General features: G+C 48.1%; 1 protein-coding gene across 3 annotated transcripts; it reads left to right on the top strand.

Moving 5' to 3' along the window:
• Positions 1-834: 834 nt before the first annotated feature.
• MAJIN (membrane anchored junction protein) lies at positions 835-17,459 on the top strand. 3 transcript variants are annotated; one of them, XR_015259095.1, is made up of 11 exons: positions 835-2,433; positions 2,564-2,688; positions 5,387-5,432; positions 6,670-6,745; positions 8,496-8,621; positions 9,968-9,999; positions 11,274-11,383; positions 12,951-13,005; positions 15,650-15,746; positions 16,161-16,683; positions 17,103-17,459. XR_015259095.1 is itself a non-coding variant. In XM_086752579.1 (11 exons), exons 1-11 carry the CDS (start codon positions 2,428-2,430, stop codon positions 17,146-17,148), a joined length of 840 nt encoding a protein of 279 aa, XP_086608705.1. In that variant the 5' UTR covers positions 835-2,427; the 3' UTR covers positions 17,149-17,459. The 3 variants fall into 3 exon arrangements, 2 of the variants coding, with proteins under 2 accessions (XP_086608705.1, XP_086608704.1); XM_086752579.1 differs by having other exon boundaries at positions 15,674-15,746; positions 16,161-16,305; XM_086752578.1 differs by having other exon boundaries at positions 16,161-16,305.
• The last annotated feature ends 660 nt before the right edge of the window (positions 17,460-18,119 follow it).

Below are 18,119 nucleotides of genomic sequence, written 5' to 3'. Positions count from 1 at the left end.
AAGTCCCGTACACCGCAACACATGCATACAGACTTCAAAAAAAAACAGCATTGAAGCAACAATTACCAGCTTGTAAATCACTTCTAAAACATGCTGGGGCCCCTTTCCAAGCTATGTACAAATCTTTCCAATACTCCCCATACTCTTACCCTTAAACAATTTAGACCAAATGCCAAATACCAGATAAATGCAAATGACAATTGTCCCAAATACAAAAACCAAACAAATGCAAATGACAATTGTCCCAAATACACAAATGTCCAACCAGCAATAGCTTTCGCTTATGACTTACAGGCAGACGCCTAGGCTTCCAAACCAAATGGGTACCCTCTAAGCCCCAACCCTGCGAAGCTTTTGCCGCGCCTTATGGGCAGGCTATCCAGAGCAGACAGATTTCAAAGAAGTGCCTTACCCTTTTCTCCAGGGAACGTTGCGAGGAGCTTTGTGAGTCAAGAGTGATGGGTCTCCCTGAGAATACTTTGGTGCCGGCTGGAGTTCGATCAACACTCGATCTCGTTCAGTCTCACTCGCAAAGTCCCATCTGGGTCGCCAAAACTGTTACCGAAATCTGGAATAAAACTCCTTAACAGCAAGGAGAAGTTAAGAAGCAGGCACTTCTTCATTGCAGCGCTGGGCGCACGGGGGATCACTCCACCCAGCGTGCACACCTGTTCGATCAACAGCACAGGTTAAATACACATTAATTATACATATTCACTAAATTCCTGAGAAATATACATTAACATCAACTTCCCAAGAAATCATTATAATATTCCCCACCCACTTGCGCATGCTCAGTCTTTTGAGTCGAGGGTCTTTTGGTGGTCTTGGTGGTCATCAGAACGCCCCCTCCTCGAATTCACTGGTCAAACTCCTCCTTGAAATCTCCATCTCTGGTCTTGAGAACAGGTCGCGTTGCTCCTTGATTTTCCTGGCTCCAAAGTGATGGCTCAGGGCGTATTTCTACAGGTGGTGTTTGGGGTGTTTGGGACTTACCATTGTATTAACGATATGCTAGGCTAACTTCTAACAAATGGGTATTATAATATCTCTGAGGTCCCATTCCCTCTAAGGACAAATAGATTTCATATAAAATTTAACCTATGTGACTACAGTTCTACAGTTAGCAAGAATCACCTCATATTGATACTTAATTTTCAACGTTTATGTCATGTAACACAGGTATACATATCCATAGGATTGCACAATACAGACATACACATGCATAAGTGAGGCGGGGTTATTAAAAAGACTTGCGTTAGCATTTCAGATCTGTCTCTGGTGGTCGTTTACTTCTTCAGGGGTCTTATCTTCCTCTAGATGAACTTTAGTCATTCACCCATGCTCTCCTTTCACTTGGTAATTTCAGCAGTTTCCCAGCTTCTGACCGAATTTGTGGGGGAACTGACATTCCGTCCTTTGCTAGAGATATTAGTCCTTGACAAATACCAGTCCCTGATAAGCTTAAGTGAGTTTCAAGGCAAAACAGGATTGTTAGGCATTCTCTAGCAGACAGTTAGTCTCCTAAATCAAGCAATATTTAGCAGACCGTTAACTCCCTATATCAGCCTAGCCCCGGCCCGCCGCCGGGACCCCCAGCCCCGGGTGGGCACCGACCCCTGCCCCGGCGGCGGGGCGGGTGCGGGCTTCGGGCGACGCCGCTGCTGCTGCCGGGCTCCCATCGGCTCCACTCGGGTCGGCCCCTCTGGGCTCGGGCCGCGTCGGCTCCGCTCGGCTGGGATCGGCTCCGCTCGGCCCCTCTCGGGTCTGCCCCCTCGGCTCGGCTCCGCTCGGCTGGGATCGGCTCCGCTCGGCTCCTCTCGGGTCTGCCCCCTCGGCTCGGTTCGGCTCCGCTCGACCGGGATCGGCTCCGGTCGGCTCGCTCCGGGCGCAGCCCCGGCCCCACCTTGAGGCAGGGGCAGGCGGCAGCGCAGGGGGCGCCCGACGGCCTCGCAGGCTGGCAGCGGGGCTGAGGAGGTGGCGTCGTGTCCCCTCTCGGCGGGCCGGGGCGGGTCCCGGCCTTCCCCTTGCAGCCGCGGCCCCTCCCGCCCGGCCCCGGGGCCGTGGGGGCCGCCTCCCGCTGGTGCCCGTCCGGCGGAGGCCGGGGGCCAGCGGGGAGCCGTGCGGCTGTGCCGAGCAAGGAGTTTCTCCCGGCTGCACCCGCGGGGGCTGCAGGGACCCCGGCAGCTGGGGGGGCCCTCACGGCCTGGGCGCGCTCACGGGCCGCGACCCGCGCCTGTCCGGGCTTCCTTGGCAGCCCCCGGGGCGAGGAGCCTGTCGGGCTCCCGGGACCCGGGCGGCGCCGTTTCCCGAGCGGCGTGGCTGGAGGGAGGGTGGCCGCCGACTGGAAGCCTGTCCCCGACCCCTGCTCAGAAATCCCCGCGTTACCGGACGGACTGGCAGCAGCGGTTCTCAGACTTGCGGGAGATGCCGGTAGGAAGCGTGTTCTCTCTGCACATGTCCTCCAGAGGAACAACTGCCCGTAATCTTTTCTTCTGCTACGGCAGAACGAGATGTGGCAAAGGGTTTTAGTCATTTACCTCGGGCTCTCCTGCTTCCCTAGGCCGGCAGTGGGGGAGAAAGAAAGATGCCCTTGAAACCATTTACCTGTCCGTTGCCTGAAACAAGGTTTCTTCATGCAGGCGGGCTTGTGTACAAATTCAAAATCCGGTACGGCAACTTCAGCAGGTAAGCGTGTTAAAGCTGCAAAGGCGGCTCGCAGTTTGATGGCTGCGTGTAGCGCTGGGTTAATACGAAACGCTAAATTCAGCTCTTGGGGGCTCCTGATTTCCTGCCTTGACCGCAAAAGTGGTCACTTCAAAGCTGCTACTGCACTTGCACAGGCTGAGCGTTGGGCTGGGAGAGTAATTTGAGCTGTAAAAAACGCTCCTGCTTCACTGCCATGTGTGGATTTCGTGTTTGAGTGGAAAAAGAGGCTGTTTTTTCCTGACAGGATTTTGAAATGTTGTGCTTAACTGAGAGGCTCTAGAGCCTTCTTAGTGGTTTAACCGCAGCCAGCCACTCGCTGCCCCGCAGCAGGATGGGGGAGAGAATCAGAAGGGTAAAAGTGAGAAAACTTGTAGGTTGAGATAAAGACAGTTTAATAAGTGAACCAAAAGCCGTCTGGGCAAGCAAACTCACTGTTTCCCATCTCCAGGAAAGCAGGGCTCCATCACACCAAGGGTTACTTAGGAAGACAAATGCCATAACGCCGAGCGCTCCCCCACTTCCTCCTTCTTCCTCCAGTTTTCTTGGTGAGCGTGACGTCCTATGGTCTGGAGTACCCCTGTGGTCAGTTGGGGTCAGCCGTCCCAGCCTTGTCCCCTCCCAACTTCTTGTGCACCCCCGGCCTACTTGCTGGTGGGGCGGTGTGGGGAGGAGAAGAGGCCTTGGCGCTGTGCAAGTGCTGCTCAGCAGGAACTAAAACAGCGCTGTGTTACCGACACTGTTTTCAGCACAAATGCATAGCATAGCCCCATCCGAGCTACTGTGGAGAAAATGACCTCTGTCCCAGCCAGAACCAGCACCCCCTAGGAGCTCTGTACTTGCAGTTTGCACTTATTTCTTGGGCTGTCTGCTGTTCGCAATGGGCCTTCTGCTGGCCTTGCAACCCGGCGCTCAAGTGTGGATGTGGAAAGAGTCTTTGGAAACTCTCGCTGGTTGCTGGCAGTAGTAGGTGCTTGTGCTCTCGGGACTTTTTTTCTCTCCGGGTTCCCTTTCCACTGCCGCTCCTCTTTCACATGTGTTTGTGGCAAACCTGTCCTGTTCTTCTGGAACAAGAGCAGTGCCTCTCCTGCAGGCAGAGGGGCTGAGCAGGGCTTTTAGAATAACTTTTCCTCTCATTTTCTGGCAGGCACTGTAGCGGCAAGCCTGGAAAATGAGAGTGAAAGAAGAGTATTGTACTCTGCGGTACTGCTGGTGTGCAAGGAAGAGAAAGGAAAACAGCCTTTGGGTGTGCAGGGGACAATGACAAGGAGGGCTGTGGGAGGGAACAGTGGTGTGGTGAGCAGTACCTGTGGCTGAGTTTGGCAGTCTGTCATTGCCCCTGCATGGCTCACGGTTTGCGTGCATTGCAACATCAGTTCTTGCAATTCGTTGCTATACTTGAGGGAACAGGAGACGAGAGACTTTTGCAGCATCTTTTGTGTTTCACCATCACTTTTGGGATGGGTGGTGAGCTCACCAAGTTGGTCTTCACATCGCTGTGGTCAAACTTAGCAAAAGCGACTCCTTTTACAGCGAAACTCGTGAAAGTCTTCCCCATCGTGTCAGGGTGGTGGTGAACAGCGGGTACTTACTCAAAGCATCTGGATTCTCTCCCAGTTCATAAGAGAGAGTAAAGGAGCGCATACACAGCCTTACGCCCAAAGCGGTGCTGTCAGTCAGCCTGCAGATTTGGGAAGTGAAGCTCCTTTTCCCCACGATAAGACAGTGACCGATCTGAGGACAGATTCCCAAAAGAACCTTCAAAGAGTTGCAAGAGCTGGTGCCAGCTCATCACTGAGCTGATTGTATCTGCACAGGGGTGCAGGCTTTTGCTAGAGCAAGGTCATCTTCACTGCAGGTCTCCTGAATCCCAGGGAAGGCCAGGTGACAGTGAAGGTTCTTCCCTTTTTAACGGTTCAAAGATGAGTCCGTTTTTGCATCTCTGCACTCCAGGCTTAAAAGAAAACAATCATCCCCTCCTCTCCCAGCCCCCGCAACCCAACCAAGGAATTTGCTGCAGTCAGGTAACAGATCTGACGTCCTTGTCATGAGACCCTGGCTGGTGCCTTGATGTCTTCCATTCTTCCCACCCTCGTTTCCTCGTTACTCTTTAAGACCTTTTCTCTCCTTGTGCTTTTTATTGTTGGCTGATACCCAGCAGCAGCAAACAACCTTTGAGGAGCTGTCTTACGAAAGATGTGGTTAATGTTTGGGAACACAGTTTGATGCAGGCCGTGCACAGCTCCCAGAATCGCAGGGCCTAGCTCCGGTGCCAGGAAGGCCTGTTCCTCTGCAGGTTTGCCCCGCGGAGGGGATGAAGAGACGTGTCTCGCCAGTTCCTTGAGAAGAATGGCATCGCGATAGGCTGGGAGGCAGAGGTGCTGGGTGGAGGATGCTTTGTCAAACAAACAATCCTAAAGGTTACTGAGGATCGGCTGGAAAGATCTGATCTCATCTGTTGTATCCTCAGACACGCAAAATGCAAATGGGCAGAAAACTGAAAAGAAACAGTCTTTGTGGAGTAATGGGTGTTTTTTAAGAACCATAAATTAGGAATTCATCTGCCTGATAGGTATTATCTCTGTGCAGTGGGAGCGGTGTTTTGTTGGTGTTTGAACTCTCCCAGCAGAGGTGGCTCCGTGGCTTGGGGTGGGACTGACTCTCTCTGTTTGTTTCACAGCGCTCCGGATCTCACCAGCACTGAAAGCGCTGTCAAGGAGTTAGAGGTAGGAGATGAAGCAGCTCCATGGGACCTTAGCTGAATGTTAAGCTGAGCAAATCTTTTGATCGTTATGGGACTGAGGGCGTTTTGTCAGATGCAGCATTTCAAGTGAGAGTAAGGGGGAACTTCTCTGGAGAGTACGAGGGAATAAAAAAAAGATGTAAATGAAGAATGTCATCAACAGGCAGCGTTAGCGTGGAAGAGTAATGTTTTTATTTGAGATGTTTCAAAGAAACTATTGACTGTTAAAATTGGAGAAATGAAAACTCCTGTTTGTCGAGCTAGTTGCACCCCGTCCCTTTCTGATTCCTCTTCAGATTCGTTCTGCAGCAGCACTCTCCCATGGTTTCGCTCTCAGCCCCAGACCTGACCAGTGCTTTTGGCTTCTCAGCCATTAAACTCTGCTGTTTTTTCAGGAGCCGTGGCAGTGCTGGTGAGCTAGCTCAGCAGAGGCTAATCTGCTGCTCAGTTGCGTGTGCTTTCTTTGTAGCTGTGGAGCTAGTGGAACCAGTGGATGTTCTTTTAATGATACCGTTACTTTGTGACCGAGCTTGGTGGCAACCCATGAGTTCTGTTGTTGTCTTCTTCCTGAGACAGAAGAAAGCCCCTGCTGCTCCTGAGGAAATAAGACAAATATACTGCCTGCTTAAAAATGTTCCTGTTACTTAATGTGAAATATTTGTCAGAGTACAGTAGTAGCATTATAAACATTATTGAAGAGAATGTGCTGATTTTAATTGACATGGAAAATTACCGTTTAATTTTTTTTCTTTTTAACTTTTGACAATATTGAAGGGTAGTACTAGAAAAAGTTTCCTGTTTGTAAAGCAGGAGCTTGTTGGGGCTGAGGTACGGTTCCTTTGTAACTGAATTGGGTCAATATTCGGAAAAAGAGGAATATGTGTATTTTTGAAACCAGCAACTACTACTTGTGTTTTGCTGAAACAAAGAAGGAGACTTACTCAATTTAAAGCTTCTTAAATTTAAAAGCAGACCTCCACTCTCCATAGTAATGCTGCTGTGTTAATTCAAGATTAAACTGTTACTTCCCTTTGATCTCTATGAGTCTCTAAGGTGATGGGAGGGACTGGGGCAAAGAGGGGGAGGAGAAGCACTAGAGCCCGCTCTTCCATGATTTGTGCAAACTGTAATGTTATTTTTTTCCCAAGCTTCAAAACTGTAATGGTATTGTGGCTATATTGTTAACATTCTTCCTTCCTTTCTTTTTTTGGCCTCTCCAGGAAGCGATTCGAGTAGTCCTTGGAAATCTTGATGATTTACATCCATTTTCCACAGGCCACTTCACTGTCTTTCCGTGTATCCTTTCCTGTGCTTGTAAAAGAAAAGATTCAATCACTTGTCTCTGTTGGGCATTGCGTAGGTCAACGTTCCTGTCTAGTAATGTGCAGATCTTTGGCTGGAGTACGACTCCGTTGAGCTTTGCAGTTTTACGGTAGCTGAAGATCCTCCTCAGTTGTTGCCTTCACAGGAGAGCAAACTGATGAGGAAAGAGCATTCTGCAGTGTTTCAGATGAACACCCCTGCGTTCCAAATCAGATTTAGCCAGAGAAAACGAACGTGTCTGTAGAAAGTTGCAGGAAGCCCGTCCAGTGCAAGCAGAGCGAGTGTGTTGTTTCAAAAGGTGAATAAAGCGTAAAGCGCTCCTCACAGGCTCAGCAACGTTGGCCCGCTAGCAGAGGCGACCACAGTAGTTTTCTTCTAAGGCATGTGGGGATTAAATATTGTAGTTGCTGTGGTATAAAGGGTTCAAAAGCCTCCTGAGGCTCTTGTTGAGAGGCAAAGTAAGTTGGTTGAATGAACGAGGAGCCTTTTCAGTCCTAAGGTATGTCAATTTGGCACAATCAGGCAGGCCCTTTGGCATCACCTCCTGTGGCTGTGGGTGCTAAGTAGTAATGAACCCCCACGTGTTCCCACCTCCGAGGTGTTCCCTTCTAGTCTTGGGATGATTGCCACACCTCGTAATAGCAGGCAGGAACGAGGTCGTCCTCTTTCCCTCTCAGAAGCTGGTACGTGTGATAGCAACTTACTCCTGTTACTGCCAGGAAGAGAAAGCAGCCAAGAGCGTTGTCAGACAGGAAGCACTCAAGCAGACAAAGCCTCCTTGTTGGTTTGCTTCACTAAAGCTCAGCCAGTTTTGCCTGCTTGCCTGAGGGGTGTTTGATTCAGGAACTTGTATTTCTAGAAGTTGTCAGTCCGTCCACTTGCTCAGCCAGTGCTGGGGCCCTGATGAGAACAGCAAGCTCAGAGGCCTGGCGTGATGAGTTGTCCTGCAGTCTTGAGTGGTGGGCTCCTCACTGTAGTGTAACCCTTAGTTAGTCACTGGCTGTGAGAGTCCTTGAACCAAACTCATACGAGCAATTTCATCCCTTAAGGGAACGGATTGTGTCAGCGTTTCAGCTGGGCAAATCTGGGGCTCCATCTCCAGTCCTCAGAATGTGAGTTCCTGCTAGCAAATAGACTAAAGGTGTTTGTTTTACCTGTTTCTTCTTGAGATCAGAGGCATGTTGGGAGAACGCTGCCTAGCGTCATCCATTCTCGTGTGCGTGAGCTCCTCGGTGTCAGAACTGCACCCGCAGCAAGGAACGTCTGCAGCTGTGGTGGTTGTCCTGTCAGTTATCCTTTTTTCCCTCCCATTTTGAACTGTGAAGTAAATGTAACAGTACTACTCCTATGAGTCCTAGTCCTTTTCAATTCTAAAAAGCATTACTTTTTAGTTAAAAAAGCTGATGAGGCTTTATTCGTAGCTTTGGAAGAGCCTGGCATGTTGTTTCTTGTGGGAGAACGTCAGGACGGAAGGCAAATACAGTTAAGGAAATGCGACGGTATCAGTCCAAGCGACTGATGGGAGGGCATCACCTGGAGAAGTGTTTCTGGTAACATGCTGCTAGTGGTTTTTGACACCGTTCATACCGACACGTTGTCTTTGCTCGCTTGTACACACGTGCAGCGTGGTGTGGGTTTGGAAGCTTTCCAAGCAGACGTTGTTAGGACTCCTGCTCCTTTGAAGTGTTAGTGCTGTGTTCTTATGTCTTATTGTTGTTCTCAGATTTGAGTAAATGGGAGAGAGTATCAAAGATGAGATTCAAACATGAGAATGTCCATCTTGTGCCTTACCCCTACATTTGCACGATATACCTAGAACTGAACTCATTTCGGCAAAACCTATCTTGTGGTGAGTCACTCTGGTTATGTTTGGATAGTTTCTGGAAACATCTGTGATCTGTGTCTTGCTTTTCCCTTTCCCTTCGTCTACTGTGTCTTTGGGTTGGATGGAGCAAAACTGCGTGCAGTATGGCTGTACTTTGTGTTTGAAATAGAGCAGAAAGGCCTGTTCTCTTTTCTCCAGTGTTGCTTTTTCTAAAATTTCCTGAATTTCTCTTTTCAACCACTGCTGACTCTTCAGCTCGTGTTTTACGAAGGAGTGCCCAGTGGCTCCCAGCCTTCATTCTCTGATGTCAGTAGCCAGGCTGGAGCCAGCCTGTGGAAGGCACGGTTTGGTTTTCTTCCTTGTGCTTGACTGCACTTGTTGACGTGGAACTTTGCACCCTTTGTTTCTGTCTTCCTAAAGAAAGAATGCATTTGTTTTTCTAAATAATGACAATAATAATGGCAATAATGTCTTTTGTTTAATTAGCAGATGTTGTCACCTCACTCGCATCTCATTTTCCAGGTTTTCTGGGAATTCCCTGGACAGCCTCAGGCCGCAGCTGAGACCCCTGTGGGACTCTACATTTAACCTCCTCTGTTGGGAAAACGGAGTGTTTATTCTTACCATTTCCTGTGCCAATTATTGTTCCCTGGGAAAAGCTGCTGGTTTCTCTTACGACTGGTTAGCAGATATTCTGGTCTCCTTTATGAAATGGACAAGTAGTCGTTCCTAGGTCTCAGCCATTTGCTTGCGTGGAGCATCCCCTGTCAAACATACCATGTTTGGATGTAAACACTTCTACAGGTGGAGAATTCACTCGCTTCCCTGTGCACCTTGCTCCAGTATTTAATTGCCCTCCCCATGTCACTGTACAGCATTTCTATTCTAAAATTATGCATAGCATAACATGCTGTTACTTTCAGGCGCTGCTGTTTCAAGTTTCTGTTGGCAGGGATTTTTCTTCAGGGAAGTATGTATGGATCCCATGCATCAGAGGTCAGCTGGCCAACATTCTGTGGAGGCTGCACTCCAGATGTCCTTGCATCTTCCGTCTGGTGCCCAAAACACAGAGTGATGCCAGCGGTTCTTCAGTTCCTTCCTCTCTTCAGAAGACTCCTTTGACTCCTTCAAGAAAAGCAGTTGTCCCCATGCTATCGGCACGTGGTATTCATAGCCAGGAATTCTGGTTCTGAAAGAGCTGTGTTTGCAGCTGTTCAGTTTCAACATAGCACATGCAAGCCCAGCATGGTTCCTCAGTATTTTATCTTGTTCTCAGAAAGTGAGGTGTAATGCAAAAATGTGCTTTTAAGTTGGTTAAAGAAAGCCCAGTCACCAAATGCTCACCAAATTGTGTAATACCTCTGTTCCAGGTGACGAAGTAAACAAGGACAGTGGTGAGCTTGTAAGTTGTGTCTGTGGTTTTGGGTTTTGTTTGTTTGTTTGTTTTTAAAAGTTGTAGTCTAAATAGTCTGGAGAAGTGGGAGATATATATAGGCAGTGCTCTAGTTCTTCTGTTTCTGGATGTCAGTCAGGCACTGAATTCTCCCCTAGAACCATCCAAGTTGAGAGAACTCTTCCTGTCAATTCTGTCAGACTCTGAATTAAGCTACTACCTGGTGTAGTTTAGCCCTGCTCAGGACCGAGCTACACAGTCTCTCACTCACTCACTCCCCCTGATGCTCCAGTGGGACGCAGAGGAGAACTGGTAGAAAAAAATGCAGCAAAACTCATGGGTTGAGGTGAAACAAAAAATAAATTTAAGAGAAATAACAGAAGAAAACAAAACAGAGATGGAAAACAAATATAGCACAATAGCTCAGAGCCAATCCCGATGCCTAGTTTCCTCCCAAGGAGCAGGAGGCTCCCCTCAGCACCCTCCTCACTTACACACTGAGCATGGTGTCCCACGGGATGCAATAGCCCTTGGGCTAATTTGGGTAAACTGACCCCAGCTGTGGGCTAATGAGTAACCTATCCCATCTGGGTGCCCCAGTGGCCAGCAGCTCCAGTTCTCCTCCCAGCTGAGGTGGATGTTAACTCCATCCCAGCCAGAACCAGAACACTCCCTCAGGACCTGAGAGCTCTGCTGGCTGCAGCTGAATGTGTTTTCTCAAGGCTGAGCTGAGCTGTCCAGTGGCTCCTTCACTCTGAGAGTCTGCCTGAGGCCAATAGTGCTGGATAATTAAGTTGTTTCCTAAGTGCTGTATGTGTCATGAACAACAAAGTTGAGCTTCTGTGGAAAGTTTTTGTTTAGTGACAGCTCAGGGTAGGTTTGTTTTCAATATGAGTAAGTGTCTGGAGATGGAGTGAATTAGTGAAGATGTCCTGTGCAAATTCCCCAAAAGAAAATCCCACTCTCTCTGCTAGCGTTCCATTCCCATTAGTGACATTCCTCGGCCCTCCTCTAAAACTGGATTGAATATGATGTCCTGGAAAGCACTATTTCTTGTTTAAAACTGTTGAGCTTAGTTCTGTGGATGGCCTCTCAGTGCTTATCTTCTGTTTGAATAAGGCAGCTAATCGTTTATTCCTAGGTAATTTTTTTTTTGGTTTTTTTTTGTTGTATAAAGACGAACAATTTTGTGCCATAGGAACGTATATTAACTCTGAATTTTGTTCTAAAAGAGAAAAGTCAGAATCAAATTTTATCAGCACCACATATGCAATGTTTTGAAGGTCAAGAGAAGAAATGAAGTGTCAGAAAGTGCTGCAGTGGAAGAAACGGTGAAGAGGAGAAGAGTGCAAGTTGGAGCAGAGACCTCATGCCCACAGTCGGGTATGGACAGGTGAGCTGACTGCAAAATAGTGTTCCAGGGCACATGTCAGTATTTTTAATGTCTCTTGTACCTTCCTCATTTTTCATTCCTGTGTAATCCTTTGCCCCATTTGTCTCCTTCCTTCTCTTCCATAGGTGATGGAATCTAAGCAACATTGCCCGTCTTTGGAGAAAAGTTGTCATGTGCTTTCAGGTCCCTGTGCCATTACTAGAGGTCTTCCTGTTCATCACATTGCATTAATGTTATCTGTAGAATCATGGCGCGGTGAGAACTCAGCAGCTCGACAGAGCAGGGCACTGGCTTGCACACCTGAGCCAGGGCTGACAAGGGAAGAACTGGGAGCAGTTTTCTGGCTGCATCCCAGCCTGTTGCTCTGAGTCGGCTGACGAATGCTGCCTCTCAGCTTGAGGCTGAGATCTCTGTCTGTGGATTTCACAAAATCATTGAGGCTTTTGTGAGCTTTGATATCGCTGAGTCCAACCCCTCCTGCTCAAGCAGGGTCACCCAGAGCAGGTTTCCCAGGACGTGTCCGCTCAGGTTTAGAGTGGACTCTTAAGAGTGAGAACACCACAACTTCTGTGGGTGACCGGCTGCAGTGCTTGACCACAGTTTTAATGTTTTTTCTTGTCTTCAGATTTAATTTAGTGTTTTGCAATTTGTGCTCTTCGCCTTTTGTCCTGCCAGAAGGCGCTGCTGAGGAGAGCCCGACTCCCTCTTCTTCATGGCCTGTCATCAGGTGTACATTAACAAGATCTCCCTTGAGCTTTCTCCAGGCTGAACAGTCCCAGCTCTCACAACCTCTTTGCACATGAAAAATGCTCCAGTCTCTTCATCATCTTTGTGGCCCTTTGCTGGGCTCACCCCAGTGAGTCCCAGTCTTGTCCTGGGGAGCCCGGTCTTTGCCCTTCACCCTTTCTCCTTCCGTGGTGATGTACAGCCCATGTCAAATAATCTCCCTTGTTGCCTTGTATTCTACCCAATTCCCAAATGTATTTCCTGCAGAGATGACAATGGGAACCTGGTTCTTCTCCTCCTAAAAATGTGGTCCTTTCATTTCCCTCCCCCATCAGCTTCTCATCACAGTAAAACTGCTGGAAATGAGTGAAGAATGAGACCAGGATCCAGAATGCTTTCTCATCTCTTTGGTGTGTGAAGCCAGGATTGTTTTTCCCCATGTGCATCACTTTCTACCTCTCTGTACAGAGTTTCCTCTGCCATTGTGTTGCTCCATGACCTAGTCCTGTAAGATCTTTCTGTGGTGCTTTGCTACCTAAGCTTTCTCAACTTGCTACTCACCCCCCTTTCCATGTCATGGAACACTTTTTTTCCTCTTTAACTGCTTGTTGGTTTTACTGGAAAAGCAGAAAGCCTAGTACTGGAATGAGTGCATATTTTCATTTTTTTAAATGAGACTTTGAGGCACGAGTGCAAATATAGGTTAAGGGTATCTGTCCTGTTGGCTGAAGGTACTAAAGTCCTGATTTCTGATTAAACACTTGGAGTCGCCATTTACGAGCTTGCTTCCTTTTTGTGACTATTTGTAAACTCAGTTCTTATTTATTTGACTTATTTTTAGAACTGGAGCTGAGTGTGTTCACCATATGAGTAAAGCAAAGCATGGATTTGAAACGGTAAGCTACAGAATTTTTGGAAAGAGAACAGTATCTGTTTAGTCCCAGATTCTTAAAGTGGCAAGCATAAAAATGGCTTTGTGTTTAGGGTTTGGTTTTTTTTTTCCCTCTTCACCTGCATTGAGAGATTTGTGATTCCAGCTCATCAGACTTAGCCAAGGGATGAGTTTTACTGGGAGAGGACACAAGCTTTTCTGACTGTCACGCTACGAAGTCCAGGGGTGAGCTTAGCCTGTCGGAGAGGAAGCTGAAGGCTACCCTGCCTTGTCTTCAGGACTCCAGTCCTCTTTCACCTCAGGTGCCCCTTTGTGCAGGACTCCATGAAGGGCCAACAGTGGGTGCTGACACCTGGACACTGGCGTCAGTATGAGTCCTTGCCACTCCCCACCAGTGTCCTTTGTCTGTGCAGAAGGCCTTGCGGGCATCGTCCTCTTCTTGAAACAGTGTCGTGCCTTTTCTCTCTCCCGTGGGGCATCGGGAGGCAGATTTACAACAGGTTTGTTCCAGAGGGATTGGCAGTTGCTTTCTAAACCCACTGTTCTCCAGAGACGTTGCCAAGAGGGGAAGATTCTTTCTCTTTTAACCCATAGGGTAAAAGGCTGCTCTGACAGAGCTGCTGTTGAGCACGACCTTTAGGTAACAGGATCTTCCCTAACACCCCTGTTCTCCTTCTCTTTGCTGCTGCCCACCCTCCCAAATGTCCCAGTGCATTTCATCCATTTTCTGGATACTGATACCCCTTCTAAATTTAGTTCAAATCCCTGCCACACTGTCACCTTCCTGGCCTTCTCCCTGCTCCAGCTCTTAGGAGAGAGTGTTTTCTGAGGAGGGTAAACTCACTCCTGTTGGGATTGTCCACAGAGTAAGTTGCCTGGTGGTATAAAAAGAACAGCTGCTTCTCGCGCTGTTTCAAAATGTTTTTTCAGGTTCTTGACAGGTCTGTTGGATTTTTGAGATAAGGAGGAGACTGCCTGGTAACTCCTCAGGAGCGTTCAGTACAGAAGAACTTCTCTAAAACAAGCAGGCCTATTTGTCTCTAAAACCTGTATCAGTGTCTTTTCCCCTCAGCTGTCGTTTGCAGGATTAGTGATGGGTCCCTACACATGCCCTTTCCGACTTCTTTCCTCAGGTGCTCCAGACACTCTGTTGGTGGGATAAGGGTCACCCTTGGCAAGATGCTTTTTTATTCCCCACCTTGCTGTAATTGCTGTCCCCAGAATGCCTCCGCTCCTTGTACGGCGGCTGAATTTCCCAAATGTTAGAGTCCTTGAAAGCTGGAGCTCGCGGTTAGCGTGTTGGACCCTGAGAAGTGAAGTGGTAGGCGGCTTGACTGGTACGTGACATTTGCACTGGTCGGGGCACTGTTACACTGAGAGAAGGATGTCCAGACACAAACTGCTGTGTATATGAACACCAGAGCAGGTGTCACGAGCACTGCATGGAACGATGGGCAGATGACCTTGCCCTTTTATGCATTTTCTGGGGAGATCAGAGCCGGGTGCTTCTGTGACATGCTTTCCATTAGGTTTCTTTTGGTATTCAGGATGAGAAGAAAGATTAGATTTAGGAAAAACGTGGCAGTGGCTCCTGTACTTTCGCAGGATTCTTCTGATCATTCCTCGGGGGCTCTTGTTCAGTTTATCAGCAGCGCATGACTTTGGAGCCAAATCCACCTGGTGTTTTAGAATGCGTCTCAAAAAGGGAAGGATCTCGTTAAACGTGGAGGAAATCTCTCTACTTAGTACACGTAGGATAGACGTTACAACGTTGGCAGAGGGTTCAGAAGAGGAGCATGAAGATGCCAAGCCACACGGATCTTAAACAGACTGCATTTTCAGCTCTCATTCAGATGCCTTCTAGGCCTGCGATTGTGACGCCAGGCTGCCTGGTTGGGGTGGCTGGACTTGAGGCTGCTCACCTTTCCACTTGCTGAGTGCACCGTAGAAGTCAAAGAAGGAAGGAAAGAAAGAGAACTGAGAGATGCTCAGCCTGTCACTGCAGAGCATCTCAGAGCATTAACTAAGTTAGGAAAGTTAACTGCAAAGATCTCAGGCCCTGTAAAGTTTGGAATTTTGGGTGAACCTGAGCTTAGTGCAAGAGAAACACCGTCGGTGAGTGGATCTGTTCTGTTGTCTTCTCTCCATGCCAAAGTTGTTTTACTCTCTCTTAAAGAGGATGACATGCTGATGTTGCTTGTCTTGCTGCTTGGCCATCCTAACGGGTATTCCTGGCTCACCTCTGGCTTCTGGCACTTCCCAGTTTTGTCCCTTCCCTGTTGCTCTGTGTCCTGTGGCGATGTCTTGGCAGGGCTGATGCCTAGGGGCCTGTGTGGTCCAGTGGCTGTTGTTGCCCACAGCACCTGGTCATGTTTTTTGAAATCTCTGTCTGTGCCATAGCTGCTGTTACTCCTTCACTATCTGCTATGTTAAAGTCTGCTCAGTGAATTACTGCTTTATGTTGGGCCTGTGAATGTCCTGAGGAGGGAGAGGTAGAAATACGTTGGTGAAGAAAAAAGTCCTAGTAGCCAGAAAAAAAAAAAAAATTAAAAATCACAGAGCGAGAGAATATACCTTGCCTTTTAGTTCTTCAGGCAAGCAAAGCAATAAAAATCTCCCGTAGAGCAGAATTTTACATTGGGTAACAGTTCTTGGGTCCCTTCTCCTTTCAGAATTCCTGCAAAGAAAGTGAGTGTGAGTTTAGTCCAGCATCCCTTACCGTGGGCTGTCAGGAAGCGAGTTTCTGTAAGTAAGGAATTCCTGGATTGTTTCATTCAAATTGGTCATATTAAATCAAAAACTGCAAGGATTACAGGGGCATTAGTTTTCCTTTTAAAATCACGTTTGGTATTTTGCAGCGTGTTAGATCAGGAATTACACCCACTGTCAAGCGGCAGGCCATCATTGATTTTGGCTGAGCCTCTCTTCCCACGTGAGAAATTCCCACCCGCAGAGCTCGGCTGCGTAGCTCTGTCAGAGCTGAGCTGTGGGATGGGAGCCTGCCTCCAAATCAGGCTGCGTTGTGGCTGCTTGGAAAGGTGCCAGGCGTCACGTCAGTCAGTCTGGACCCGTCTCTCCGTTTCAGGGTCTGCCGTTGGGTGTGCAGGGAGCGTGGAGAGAGCAAGCACGTGTTTTTGTTCTTGCTGCTGTTTCTTACAGGGGGACCTGTGGAATCTAACCTTGAAGAAAGAACAGGAACCGGTCAGGCTGAGGGTGCAATGCAGCTGCTGCAGCAAGTGGACCAAAGGGTAAACAAAGGACACGTGGAGTTGGAAGGAGGAGGTCTCTCCAAGTTCTGGAGAAGGTACTAATCCTGCAGCTATGAGCAGACGCGGTCCTGGCTGTGTCTGAGCCTGTGCCCAGTTCTGGCAGTTTAGGTGATTCTGTGCTATCTTGAAGAATAGAGACCTCTTTTGTATGGTTAAACCAAACTCTCCCAAGGCAGGGGATGTCCTTTAGCCTTGTGATGAGGTGAAGCATTCCCAATAAACGTTCCTCTTCTGAGCTATCTGTGGGGAAAAAAAAAACCTCCTCACAGGAGGGTTACTGACCTCGGTCACAGCCCTTGTACAAAGTGGCTTTTATCAGCTGAGGCGTGTGGTCTCCAGCCCGATTTTGAAGGGACTTGAACACTCCCCCTTCTAACAGGGCCTTCCCGGGACGGTCCTTCAGTCCTGTGCAGGTAAGTGTGACCTTTATTGGGCTGCTTTGCAGCTGTGGCCTTTGTAACTTTGACTCCCAAAAGACACCATTTTAAACCAAAATTAAAGTAACCATGCGAACGGTTGCTGGGCATTGCTCACTGAAGGAGTGCTCTAAAGGTGTCAAAGCTGTATCCCGCAAGAACAGTCTGGTCACTGCGCAGCATGGGGTGAACGCTGGCAGTAACTGTTTGATTGGCGAGTTAGTTTGGGAAGAAATAAAACTCTTTGTTAACCATAATGTGTGCCAGTTCCTTTAACTACTGAGGCGACCCTTAGGGCGCAAGTTGTTCTTTGTTTCCTCTGTTTGTTCAGTCTTGGGGTTGTGTCTTTCTGGTGGACAGAAATTACCTTGCCGTTATGATTCTCAGAGAATGTGCTTTTTTTGTTGTTTCCCCAGGATAATCTTTTTGCCACTCCAGTATCTTTTTGGTGGGAAGAGCTGACCTGAAAGTACTAACAGTTGTGGAAAGTTAAACTTGTAGCCTGGATGTCCGGTGGTATTGTTTCTTTCTTTTGCAATTCAGCTTTTCACATTGCTTGTCTCAGTGCTCCAGTGCTTTAAATGAAATTGTGCTTTGTTTACGTTTTCACATTGACAAACTGAAGATGTTGGGTTAGAATGTCTCTTTCTTCACAACCTAGATTGCTTGGAAAAAGAGGAACAAGCTTTAAGATCCTTGACTGTTGTAAATGACGAATTTTACATTTAAAAATCTTTGTGTGAGATTCTAATAAAACAAGTGTCAACTGTGAACTGCGTGTTATTTTAATCAGTCTTACCCAGGCAGAAAACACTCTTTCCCTCCAAGAAGTGGTGGAGGTTTCGAGTGTTAGATGGACTCCTGCACTATGGTTCACAGCGTTAAAAAGGTGAAAATATTTTGGATTGGATTTTACCACTAGCCGGCAACTTGTGTCATTATTTATGCGTTTGCTATGTGGTGGGATGAGGCTGGGAGTTAAGATTCCAGATGTGCCTAGGGCGTGCTCAGGCAGCTTTTTGCCATCATGCCAGTGCATTTACAGTAAGCCCTCATTCTTCAGCCATCTCCTGAGCTGAGACGCTGTAAGCACCTTCATGCCCAGCGCTAATCAAACACGTAACACGGAGTGGGTGTTACGTTACCAGGAGCAACACACAGCCGTAACTGTGTCTCAGGGGTAACTTGTCTGGCAGAAGGAGGTCATGCTCTAAATGAGGCGGTCTGTTTGGCATATTTCCATCCTGGTCCACGGGTTATGCACCCTAGATAGTGCTGTATTCATTCCTGGGCTGCCGTCAGCAGTGGAACAATGCTTTCCCTCCAAGAAGAAATGGAGCTGAGAAAACTACTTTGATTTATTCTGTTCTCCTCAGTCCTGTCCCACAAACGCTGGTAAAGGCTGAGTGCACTGGGATTCAAGCCCTTCTACT

This window comes from Chlamydotis macqueenii, chromosome 7 (assembly GCF_036417535.1).
Source record: "Chlamydotis macqueenii isolate bChlMac1 chromosome 7, bChlMac1.mat, whole genome shotgun sequence".
Classification (NCBI taxonomy): Eukaryota; Metazoa; Chordata; class Aves; order Otidiformes; family Otididae; genus Chlamydotis; species Chlamydotis macqueenii.
This window is presented reverse-complemented; position numbering and strand designations above follow the sequence as displayed.